General features: G+C 39.5%; 1 protein-coding gene across 1 annotated transcript; it reads right to left on the bottom strand.

Moving 5' to 3' along the window:
* Nucleotides 1-250: 250 nt before the first annotated feature.
* Nucleotides 251-13,056, bottom strand: rps15a (ribosomal protein S15a). Its single transcript, XM_073060532.1, has 5 exons — nt 12,962-13,056; nt 10,945-11,082; nt 9,068-9,147; nt 7,623-7,708; nt 251-385 (listed from the first exon to the last, which is right to left on the bottom strand). Exons 2-5 carry the CDS (start codon nt 11,075-11,077, stop codon nt 292-294), a joined length of 393 nt encoding a protein of 130 aa, XP_072916633.1. The 5' UTR covers nt 11,078-11,082; nt 12,962-13,056; the 3' UTR covers nt 251-291.
* Between the last annotated feature and the right edge of the window lie 20 nt (nt 13,057-13,076).

The raw sequence follows: 13,076 nt of genomic DNA on the forward strand, positions 1-13,076 counted from the left end.
CTCAAGTTAGAATCGGAGCACTTCATGGTAGAATTTGCGTAAATTTGGGGCTCATTTATTCATAAGATTATTGGTCTTCGAGAAGCAGGTTGATCACTATTGTCGACAATGGAATGTAAGCCTGACAACAGAAGAAACTGAATATAAGCCCAAAACAGATGAAATTCACTCAATTTCAGATTTGGTAAAACAGGCAATCAAAGTCACAGCAATGTGTTCAAATTTATACACAAAATCTGCACAAGAGAAATTCACTTGTTTAAAAATTTTATTGCAGGCTGGTCTCACATTTTAGAAAAAGAATCCCAAGATTTTTCCTCCTGTGTGTTTTCGTTTGGCCTCTTCATGGTCCATGATGCCAGCTGAGGTCGTGAGAACGAGGTACCTATAATTTAAAAAAAGCTTTTATTTCCTGATGACAAACTTCAGGCTTCAATTGACATTCCATAATGCAATAGAAATCCTTGGAAATAAAGAATGTTAAGACTTGTCAGAGTTTGTACATAAGATTCTATGCAATAATGGTCAAGATAGTGGAATCAGCATTTTAATCTTTGCTCACTGAAGGCTAGACATTTCGCATTTTTATTGAAAAATTAGCCATGAATCCTTCTCCAAATAGACACAAAAGGTGTCAGTGACAAAAAGAGCAACTTCAACTCCAAATACCAGCTATATTTCTAAAAAAAAGCAATTTCACAAATCAGAGACTCAAAAAAAGCTGAGGCATTACATAAGCATAGAAACCTTGTCTCTTAACTGCCTTACACTACTTTTCTGGTTCCAACTTGTACCTACAATTGATTTTTCAAGAGTCTCAATGTTTTCAACAGAGGCAGTTAATATTTAGCACTTCAATTATATGCCAGCTCTGAGCAAAAGCAATCCAGTTTATCCAAATCTCCCACAACATTGCAATTTTCCCCTAATACTCATCATTCTTTTAATCTCTACAATTACTGTCCACTATGCTAGTTTGCAGTATAGTCCAGATCCTAATCATCACCTACATCATAAAATAATCAAAGCCTCCTAACTGACATTTGCACAATGTTCTCTGATCCATGAATCCGGGTTTGGCTCCATAGTTTCAAATCTCAGATCTCCCCCTTATCTTGCGTTCCAGTAACAATTCTAACTATTACAATCTACTAAATTTCGCTCATCTCTGGAATAATTCTGGTGAAATTTTTCAGAACCTCAACCAATAGTTCTTATTCTTTCATGCTTTTTATTTATACCTCCCAGAATTCTGAGGGTATTCTTAAACCTCAAACATGTCCTGCCACATCCAACAATTATGTACATATCCACCTAGACCAGTTTGTAAGCACATTTAGAATCATGCAGTCATTTCCTACATTTATCCCCATATAATTGAAACATTTGTTCCTACACATTTAAAATACCCTGACCACGAACCTACTACCACTACTCTACTCCCATTCTCAGATAACTAGTCTCAAGTGTTTTAACTTGCTCTACAAGCTGGAATGATGAATACATTATTTTCTTATTTAATACTAACCCTTGCTTACTGGGAAAATTAAACTTTGCTTTTGTGTACAGAAATTTTGATCCTTGATGCTTTCGATTCAGTGAGTCCAAATATTTAGAAGATTTATAGAAAACCATACAGGAATAAACCAACTGTAGATACAGGTGCCCAACCCAAACCATATCTGACACGGTGCAGCAGGAAATTTCAAAACATACTTATTACAGAAGACAAAAGAGTGCAGCTAGAAGAGTCAGGGTTTTCTAAAAACGGAACAAATGGACACAGAGGTTATAACAGGAGGGGAAAGAAGCCAGCTAAACAAATCATACTTCACTGAAAAATTTCTCAAATACTCATGATCAAAAACTGTGCATGTCATGCAATGCAATTATGAAAAGGAATAAAGTTGGCTATTAAAATAGTGAAATCTGCAGGAACGTTAAGCAGTTCTCTACACAATGAGCAGCCCTACCATTTGCACACAGACCAAATTCAAAAACTAGCATATTAGCCTAAACACAGTTCAAAAAGCCTGAAAAACAGAAAACCCAAAATGCCAAAAGATACAGTACATCATCTGATGAATTATGCAATCCTTTATATCTCCACATGCAATCTACATTCTCGTAACAAGTCTTGTAGAAGTTTGTTCCCTTCCTCACCCAGAAGTTGAAAGGATTCTGGTTAATTGGACAACCACTTTTAAAAGTTGGTACAACTTTTAATAGACAAAAATTAATCAATAAAATAACTGTGAATCCCTTAGTATATTTTGTGACAGGAGACTGTTGGTGAACAGTTTCTAACTAATGTCAATAATGTGCACTTGTGGGGCTGTTATACACTATGCTGCAGTTAGAGCAAAGATTTTAAATAGTGTCAATTGTCTGTGTTCAGAATAGAGACTTCTGTCACTGATAGTTGGTGAAAAATAAGCAGCAAGACAAATCAGAACTGTTTTGTTCACTGTGGTTTCAAGCATTCAGACAAACAGCCAAGAGTGAAATTGAAATTATTTCACTACTTTATCAAGTTAGGAATTTGACAATCACCTTGAATTTTACAATGAAATTAGAGGATGCCATCGTTAATAGCATTGTATGAAGGCAGTCCATTATCTGCACTAAGTGTCTGCACTGATTTTGTACATTTTCAGTCAAAAGAACATGACAATGTACAATTCCTCCATTGATAACCATTTGGAAACAATACAGTTCTATTTAACTGTAGTGTATTGGTAGCATTCTAATTTGTTCTCCATTTAAATAGATTTGTTACTCAGTTAAAATTAGTGTGTATGTTTTATACCTTTTTAACTACTTCCACGAAACTTCAGCTAATTGGGACAACTGTTTAATTGGGTCAAAATGTACATACTGGTCTCAGTCTGTCCCAATTATCCAGAATCTACTGTAATAAGATTTTTTGCATTGCTATTTGCACATTAGCGTGGAGAAGGCTAATGCCAAGACCTCATTCAAACTAGCAAATTAGCACATTCTTAGATCTGTAACATATCCCACAGGTGTCTGGACAACGGTTAGGATATAGAGGAAGGAACAGGAAAAATCAAGGGATAGAATTTCCTTCATGATAATACTGTATTAGAAAAAAATTGTTGATACTGTGATAAACCTCAGCTTTGTGACCCAAGTTCCCAGTTTAAATTAAAATGTTACTATCACAAACTTAACAAGTTTTGTTAACATACACTTCCTGTGTCCAGCAAACTGACTTACAATAATTTCACTGAGTTAGGCGAATCCAGGTTTAGATTTTTTTTTATTTTGTAATTTTTTTTATTGAAGTTCATCATCAAACATTTCCATAAGATGTATTTCAGACATTGCACCTATATCATATAATCATATATATCACAAATATCCACAAAGTATTTATCTGAGGTATACACTCATAGAAGAGTGGAAAGAAAAAACAAGCAAAAGGAAAGAACTATGTACAAGTAGCGAGTGATCTTTTTTTTTAACAACAGATTCATTGATTTGTGAGAATAAAATCAGGCCTATGAGGCATTATGTAGTTAAACCATTTTTCCCAGTATGAATCAAATTGTTCCAAATCGGATAAAATTCTCTTACGTTTGATTGGATTTAATAGCCCATTGACATTAAAAGAAATGAATTTTACCTTGTCCTTAGCCATCTGTATTTATCTGTCAATGTACCATTGAAATTAGAATAAAACTTAATCATCTACTCCCTGAACAAGAACGAACCAAGAAACGCAAATAACAACAAAAATGGCAACGAACGTGTGGCTCCAAGGCTGACGTCTCTAGTAAATGACCCTGCGTTGAGCTAGAGGAAATGTCTAGCTGTGGGGGGTAACCCCTCCCACTTGTGAGTTGAGGGCCCCCAATGCAGTATTCATAGAAGTCAGTGAACAAATCCATTACACAGAAAAGATTTCCCTGTGTAACGTGTCTCTCACTCACTCACATTTTGGTGGGGAAAAAAGAGTAAGTGAGCGAATAAAGAATAACAACTAAGTAATATAAAATCCACATTATAATAAGTATTTCTCGAGATAGGTATATCACCGTGTACTTTTGCTTCTGTTTAGCTTCTCAACATTTTTAAAGTTAGCCAAACCTTATGGCTCTTCTGAAGGGGGTGAGGACTGCCTTTGTAAACTCCCGGTCTCTTCCTGATATATTTCTCTCGGCCTCCTCCCGTCTTCTACCTTCTCGATTCTCGCACTATTTCCCAATCAGAGCGGGATAATTCCTCAGTCTGGCTTTCCCTCGTTTTGGTGACGCTAATGGGCAACCCTCTGGCCTTCATGTATGTAGTCGCCTCTTCCACCGTCTGGTACAACAGTGTCCCTTTGTCATAAAACACTCGAAGTTTAGCAGGGTACAGAGTTTGAAATCTAATCTTGTTTTGCTTTAGTACTCGCTTTACTTCAGAGTATTCTTTGCGTTTCTGCAGGACCGCCGGGGGGGGGGGGGGAATCTTGGTCGAAATATATTAACTTATTGTCGTAAAACACTCTCTTCTTACCCCAGGCCCTTTGTAGAATCTGCGCCTTGGTGCTGTACCAAAGGAATTTAATTATTATTGAGCGTAGCTTTCTATCCTGGGTAGGTTTTGGAACGAACACGCGGTGGGCTCTCTCGACTTCCAGCTCCATAGCCGAGGGAAGATCCAGCGCGTCCTGCAGTAATTTTTCGACAAACTCCGTCATAGATGAGCCCTCCGCTCCTTCGGGAACGTTGTAGATTCTGATATCTTTCCACTGTGATCTTCCCTCCAGGTCAAGCAGTTTACCTTCTTGGTGATGTATTATTTTTATTGTCTTGCTCAGTATCCATTCCCCGTTTTGAACGCGATCTTCCACCTTCTCAATTCGAGTCTCTGCCACTGCTATTTGATTAACGCTGGCGAGCTCCGATTTAAAATCACAGAGCTGCTGCTTTATTTCTTTCTGGACCTCCATTATCTCTTTCAGGATTTCGAAGATATTCGCCGCTTCCTCTGAATGAGGCCCGGCGGCCACCTCGCTAGCACACGGTCGGGTAGGAGAGCCGCTCACTGCACTCCTCTCAGACGCAGGCTCCGCTGTATCGCTTTTTTAATTTCCATTTCTTCTCCCCATTCTTGCCCCTTTTCAGTTCAAATATTTTTCGAAAAATATTATATTTGATGGGTTAACGGGGCTTAATACGCGTTTTTCCGGAGGAGCTAGTGACTTAAGATGCCATTCTCGACGATGACCCAGGTTTGGATTTTCATCTTCCATTTAGCAGTAGCATGGCAATCTATTCCCAAATTTGATCAACCAAGATCAATTTTTACAAAAAAGACACAAGTATTCCAAATACAGACGAATGCAGTTGTAGTCCCCAAATCTGAAGAAACGAAGTGCTTGAAATAATCAACAAGGCCGAACTACCCCAAATACTTCCAATATTCTAGTTATACGTTGCAAATACTCTTTAAAAGTAAATTAATGGAATGATGTATTTCATTCTAATATGCTTAAAATGCTGTAAAAAGGGTCAAGTTCTTCACTAAACAGTGCAAGTCTCGTAACTGAAGTAGTTAGTGGCTCCCTTCTTGAAGAGTGGTGTGACATTTACAGTGTTCCATTTCTCACCGAGACAATGAACTGCATTAATTCTGCCTTCATTTCAGGCTATATTCTATAATGAGATCTATACAGCTAGGTTGCAGGTTGACAGTTCTCAATAACTCCAGGTGATCCTGTTCACTTCATTATTCAAGAACAAATTAAGCACACTAGAACCATTTCTACATTTTGCCCTGTGATATAACAATCACCATATTCTACAAAGCAGCCAAAAAGTTGGACAGTGAACATTAATACAAAGCTGTCCCTTAAAAAGAAAACAGATACCAAAATGCTTCTGAGGCACTATTAGAAAACAGAGATAGAGATACAACAACTGGGTACCAAAACCTGTGAGTTTAAGATTGTTCTTGAAAGCAATAAGAAAGTCCAATAAGGGCAAACTACTGATGGCAAGGATGCCTTGTAAAAATATTCAGCTCTCAACTGTTTGTTCACATATGTATTAAATCAGAGCTTTTGATCACATGGCCCCCCTCCACAGTAGAACCCAAAAATAGGGAAAATTGTAAAACATGCTAAACTAAAAAAATTCAAAAAATTCAAAAACTAAAATGTCAGCAGTTCAAAAGTATTCACTTCCCCTCACCCCATCTGCTCAGTACTTAGTTGAACCACCTCTTAAAGCTATTACAGCAAGTAGACTTTTTGGATAAGTCTCTTATTAGCTTTGCACAACGTGATGGTGCAAGATTTGCCCATTCCACCTTGTAAAATTGCTCAAGCTGTGCCAGGTTGGTCAGGGAGTGACAGTGGAGAAAAATCTTGAGGTCTTGCCAGAGACATTCGATCTGGTTAAGGTCAGGACTGACAGGGCCACTCAAGGACATCAATTTTCTTTATTTGAAATTTGCTTTAGGTCATTGTCCTGCTGAAGCTTCCTCCCTAGCTTAAGCTTTCTTGCAGAGGCTAGAGGGTTTTATCCAGGATCTGCTGTATTTAGCAGCATTCATCTTCCCATCAATCCTGACCAGAGTTCCAGTCCCTGCAGCTGAAAAGCATCCCCACAGGATGTTGCTAACTCTAACCACATTCTACAGGAGGGATTGTGTTACTTGGCTGATGCACAATATTAAGACTTATGACACACATACTGTTAAGTGTTGAAGTCCACTTTAGTCTCATCTGACCACAAGACCTTCTTCCACATCACTACAGTATCTTCTAACTGACTCTTCCCAGTCTTTACAGGCAAGGATATGCTTATTTTAAAGCCAGGGCTTCTTCCTGCCATTCTTCCATTAATACCCTTTTTGTGCAAAGCCTTAGACTGTGGAAGCATGATCTCCAGATGCAGCCACTGACTTCTGCAATTCAGTCAGTTGGTATCAAAGTGGTCTCTCTTGCAACTAAGTTTAGAAAGTTGGCCTTCCCTAGGCAGTGTGGCTGTGATTTCATTTTTCAGATGGACTGCACAGAGCTCTTCAGGCATGTTCAGTGCCTTTGAGCTGTCCTTGTACCCCTCCACAGATTTCTGCTTCTCTATTCATCATTTCTTTGACTTGTCTTCATTTTAGTTTGGTTTGTTAATCTAGTATTCTGTTGTACCTTACAAAGGGAGTACTTATTCTTATGAATTCATCAAAAACAGGTTATTCTCCAATTTTTTACATCAACAAATTCAGTGAATTGGTAATAGTAATAATACATCTGAAGAAAGTTTGCACAATAACTATAAAGAGGATACTTTTTCAGCTTCACAATTTTGGTTTTCAATTTTTAGTAAATTGTTGACAGGTTTTGGAATTTTTCTTCTGATTCAACACGATACACAATGTTTTGCAGATTAGCTTAAAAAACCCTACTTCAGTATATTTTACATTTAGAAAATGTGAAAAGTTGTAGGGGCTGAATACTTTTTCAAGGCACCGTAAGCAAAATTAGTTGTTCGGCTCAATGACAAAAACAAAACCAGAGTAAAAAGCACCAAGTCATAAAGCACAAGTCAGTCACACTGAATAGGATTATAAACATCCAGGCAGATACCTAAGAGTATATAAGCTCTTACCCAAACTGACGGGAAGGCAAAAGACTATTCTGCCACCTTTCCAGCTCCTTTACTTGAACATCAAATCTGGGGCTGATGACACCACACTATTTGAAACAAAATAAATCAGGATATGCATAATCTATTAGGTATTATTCACTGACCTACACAAAACAGTTAACACACAGACACAAAGTTCCACAAAACAACAAATTTCACAACATGTCAGTGATAATAAACCTAACTCTGAAAACCATGCAGCTCTTGCCAAAACATTGATCAGGTAAACTTGCAAACTATCGACAGTGAAAAAATACATTGTTTATAAAATAAATGCACGAATTCAACATACAACATATATACAGTCGGCCCTCCTTATCCATGAATTCATCCAACCGTGAATCGAGAAAACCGGGAAGTGCTCTGCCAACACTTATTGTTCGAGCATGTACAGACCTTTTTTCGTCATTATTCCCTAAACAATGCAGTATAACAACTATTTTATATAGCATTTACATATTAGGTATTATAAGTAATCTAGAGATGATTTAAAGTATACGGGAGGATGTGCATGGGTTATCGTGGATCGGGATAAAAATAAAATCGAAGTTCTCTTACTAAGTAAGTCGGAACAGGTACATCCTGTATTATTTAGCGTCAGTTAGTCAAACGTTTGTCTTCGTATATAGTACATATTTTACCTTTCTATGCATATAAAACACTTAAGAACGTATGTTTCGGCGCCGGGTTCAGGAATTTCCCGAGTTCAAACCAGTGACAGACCACTTCCGAGCGCACTCTCCACCATGCCGAGTTGATGTGGAGGATCAAAAACCCAATAATTAAACCACTGCGCTGCTTAGTAATAATTGTAGCTTTCATCGGGGAACAGCCTTTCTCACTTTATCCTTTGAAGCTGTTCCGATCGTTGACCGACATAGCCTAACACTTTTCCAATGACTGATGGCGTTTCACCTCTTTCCAATCACTTTATTATCTCCACTTTATTTTCAATCATGATCGTGATTATTTTCGTGAACAGAAACACCGTTGATTCAGAGCTCTGCCGCTTGGGTCAGGTTAAATAAGGTCTGGGGTTCCACTGGGTCCTAAGGTCCATTGCAGATACAGGTTGAATAAGGGACTTGAGCATCCACGAATTTTGGTATCCGCGAGGAGTCCCGTAACCAATCCCTCGCGGATAAGAAGGGCCGACTGTACTTCAAAGACCAACACCAGTGAAAACAGTGATAACATATTTGCAACAATAACAATGAAATAACTGACACTCAGATGGCAAGAGCATTCACTCCTATGAAAACGAGAATGCTAAAAATGTTTTAAAACTATGGCATTGCAAAAAATAAAACCTGAAGAAACATTTGAAAGAACCTAAAGTAGTGATCTGTAAGATCAAAAAATTATACTGTTCATAGAAGCCTATATCATTCAAATCCGATTTTTACCTTGTTCAGTCTCCCTGTGAGATTAACAACAATTTTTCCACCCCTGTGATCGTCGATAATTTCAAATTCTCCAATGTAGCCTGTCAACATGAAGTCATAAGAGATTAGAATAGTCACTTGTTGATTTATAAATGTTTCATATGAATCCCCATAGCAACAGATCTTAATTTTGATGGTTTGGATCAGAAAGCAATTAAATAGACTTCTGTGCTTCGCAATAAACAAAAAAGTCCTAGAAATCTTTGGCTCAGGCAACACCCACGAAGAGAAAACTGTTTGTCTCAGGTGCAGAAGTCAGAGGTAAGAAACAAAACTCTTTAACCTAGCAAGTGAGTCCACAATGAATGACACCAATACTTCCTTGCCCCACATACCCCATTCCAACCACTGACCTTCACAACAGTGGCAATTTAACCTGACAATCTGCATATTTTTGGATAGAAAATACACTTTCAGAAGGATTATGCAAACTCTAAGAAAGGTCAGGATTAAATGCATATCACTGACAGAGACATCAAGCTTTCCTAGTTGTGCCATTGAGTTGACTTTTACAACCTCTCTCAAATTCGGAATGCCAAATTTAACCTGCAAGGCACAAACAATGCAAGCTAGATAACTGCTTTGCTAAATACCAGAGGTCTGCTTACCCCTTCCTAAAACTGCTGTAAGTCATACAACACAGAAACAGGCCCTTTGGCCAAATCATCCATGCCAACTGTGTTACCAAGTGCGTGAGCCTGCATTTAGCCTCAAAGCCATCTACACCTGCCTACCCATCTACTTATCTACATAGCTTTTAAACATTGTTAATGTGCCTACACAACATAGTTCGTGGCAGCACATTGCAAATAGGCACCACCCTTTACATTAACAAGCTGTCCCAGTTACATAGTATCTGAGAGATCTGGAGTACTGTACATGGTACTCGGTTCCTCAATGGAAATGTTAATGAATTGGAAGCTGTTCAGGAGGGAATGTTTGCTAAATTATACCCAGAAAAGGTGCATGTTTAGAGGAATGGTTAGACAGAACATAGACAGTACAGCACAGGAACAGGCCCTTCAGCCCATGATCTTGTGCACCATGGGCACCATGCAGTAACCACTACTGCTACTCAATGTTCATATCCCTCCATCCTCTGCATTCATTATTTGATTTGTCTCATGTACACTCTAACAATGAAATGCGTCATTTTGCGCCAACAACCAGAGTCCAAAGCCTCACCATGCTATCGGCACCAACACAGCATGCCGATTACTAACCCTAAACCCACATGTCTGGAATACAAGGAAGCCGGAGCACCCGGAAGAAACCTGTACAATCACAGGGAGAATTGAACACTTCAACCTTCTACTGCTGGCGCTGCAAAGCATTACACTAACTACTACGTTACTGTACCACCCTATCAAAGAGCCTCTTGAGCGCTATTATATTTCCCTTCACCACAATCCCTGGCAGCACATTCCAGGCACCCAGTACTGCCATTGGGCTATTTGGTTACAAATTCCAAGATTCAGACTGAGTGATAAAGGACTAACAAGATATTTCCAAACCAAGATGATTGCAATTCGGAAGGGCATCTGAGGTATTGATGGTTAGATATGCATAACGCTGCTCGTCCTTGACAGCAGAGGAAAGGCCACTAATGTGAATATCATTTCTCTCCACAGATGATGCTCAACTTGCTATGTACTTCTAACATTTAGTTTTGGTTTCAGATTTCCAACATTGTTTGCCATGAGTAAAACAATGCTAAACCTTTTCGAAGGAGACCAAACCAATCTGATATCTTGTGAGCAGCTCAGCTTTTCTTGCATCAGAAACTTACATGAAAAGGCAAACTTGTTTTTAATACGATAGTCAAAAGTAATCCTCACCATGCTTCATCATTACAGTCAGGAACCTCACAATCACTTTGGAGCATGGGCGGATGAGAACCTGGCGTTTTCCACGTTTCTCTGCATTGTTGATGCTTGTAAGGGCATCGGCAAGAACGTTCATGCGCACCATAATGCCTGGAAGAGGAAATAACACAACAATGATTTGTATAAGCAGAGGCACTGAGCACAGTCTGATCCACTAGCCCACCAGATGCAAGCTGACCATCAATACCACCCACTTCTACTAATCCAATTTAGCAGCATTTAGTTCATAGCCATCAAAAATTGTGATTCCAGTTCTTGCCCAGTCAATTAAATGTAACAAGAGAATCTACTTCCAATATTTCTTGAGCAATCATTTCAGATAGCAATCACCCTCAGTGAAAAAGATATTTTCCTTATCTCAACTCTAAACTCTTCCCTTACCCTTGTCTTATGTCTTCTAAATTTATGTATCTCTGCTGTTAATAAACCTTTTATATTATTTACTTCATCTACACATCTCAACTTTGTATACATCCTTCACACTTAAGAAAATCAGGCCCAGCCTACCCAGTCTCAATTAAAATACAAATTCCCAGACCCTATCCTGGTGAACCCCCTGTATTATTTTGACTGTACCATACTTATGAATATGTGCATGATTCTGGTTACCACACAACAGGAGGGATTTAGTAGCAATAGAGAAAGTGCCGAAGAGTTTTAATAGGATGGAGCTTGAAATGGAGGAGTGTAGTTATAAAGACTGGGTTTAATCTCACTAAAATATAGGAGGCTAAGGGGTGAGTTTATAGAAGTTTACAAAATTATGAGGGGCATAGATGATAGCCAACCAGAATACCTACTCCCCCTCCCCCCCGGCAGAGTAGTCAAAAACAAGAGGGTACAAGTATAAGATGAGAAGGGAGAATATTAAAGATTTGAGGACAATACTTGGAAAGAGCTGTTTCATATTCAGTGCTACAGGTAATTAAAGCAATTACCCTACATGCACTATTCACCAGAACATCTGTACTGCAACCTTTAGAATTTGATTTGTTTGTTCTCCGCAGTCTCTATACTCCCAAACAACCAGACCATTCATGGGGGTGGAAGAATTTAGGACACGCAGTGCATTACTTTGCACACATTAGTAATTCAATTCCGCTTGTCATTGCTCAGCCCATCTTACCACCTGATCAAAACCTTCCTCTAGTCCAAGACAACCTACTCAAACATCTGCAAATTAACATCCACACCTCATACACATTCAAATCCAAACATAAACAAACAGCAAGGGCCCACATCACGGACGTCATTTTCCACTCAAAAATGACCCTCCATCACCTCCTTCCTGTTACCAAGTGAACCTCAGGTGCAATTTGCCCCAGATCCCATAAAATGTAAAGTTTGAGACCAATTTTACATGAGGGCCTTTGGCAAACGTGGACTAAATCAACTACACCAAACGCATCAAAGTGGTGCCTCTGGGGCAGACATTCCCAGTACATAAAACCAACGGTGGCGCGCAGAATCAGGGCGGGCAATGCTGACCGGGAAGTGGGTAAGAATCAAGGTGTACGAGGGACACCAACTGCAGCCAATATGTCCTTGCAACTCCCAAAAAGATACCAATGAGATCCAACGCCGCCACCGGGCTAGGGCCCGGGCGTCACCCCTCCTCTGTCCCCCATCCACCACCACGTCATTCCATCACCGCAAAACCCAATTCCCCCCCCCCCCCCGCCCCTTCACTCTCTACAGCCGTGACTCTGGACACTTCTCTTTGCCGATTCCCAGGCGCTGCCCCTTTTCCCAATTAACCACATGAGAACATTTCCAGACATGGGGGGGGGGGGGTGCAAAAGTCCAGCACAAATTAACACCGAAGGCGTGCATACCTCAGGCTAATGATCCTACAGAATGAAGCACTGCTTCACCTATTTGATCTCAGTTAAAAAAGTGAAACTCGATGCCTTAAAATCAGGCCGATATAAAACGGATTGCAAACAGCCCGCTACTTCAGACATCTTACCGGTTCGTAAATATGGCGGAAAGAGGAGGAAGAGGGACGCGCGGTGCGTTATGGGACATTTCCGCCCTTCACTCTTTCCCCGCGCCCCACGTGACCATCCAGGCTGAGTAATCAA

This window comes from Hemitrygon akajei, chromosome 11 (assembly GCF_048418815.1).
Source record: "Hemitrygon akajei chromosome 11, sHemAka1.3, whole genome shotgun sequence".
Lineage (NCBI taxonomy): Eukaryota > Metazoa > Chordata > Chondrichthyes > Myliobatiformes > Dasyatidae > Hemitrygon > Hemitrygon akajei.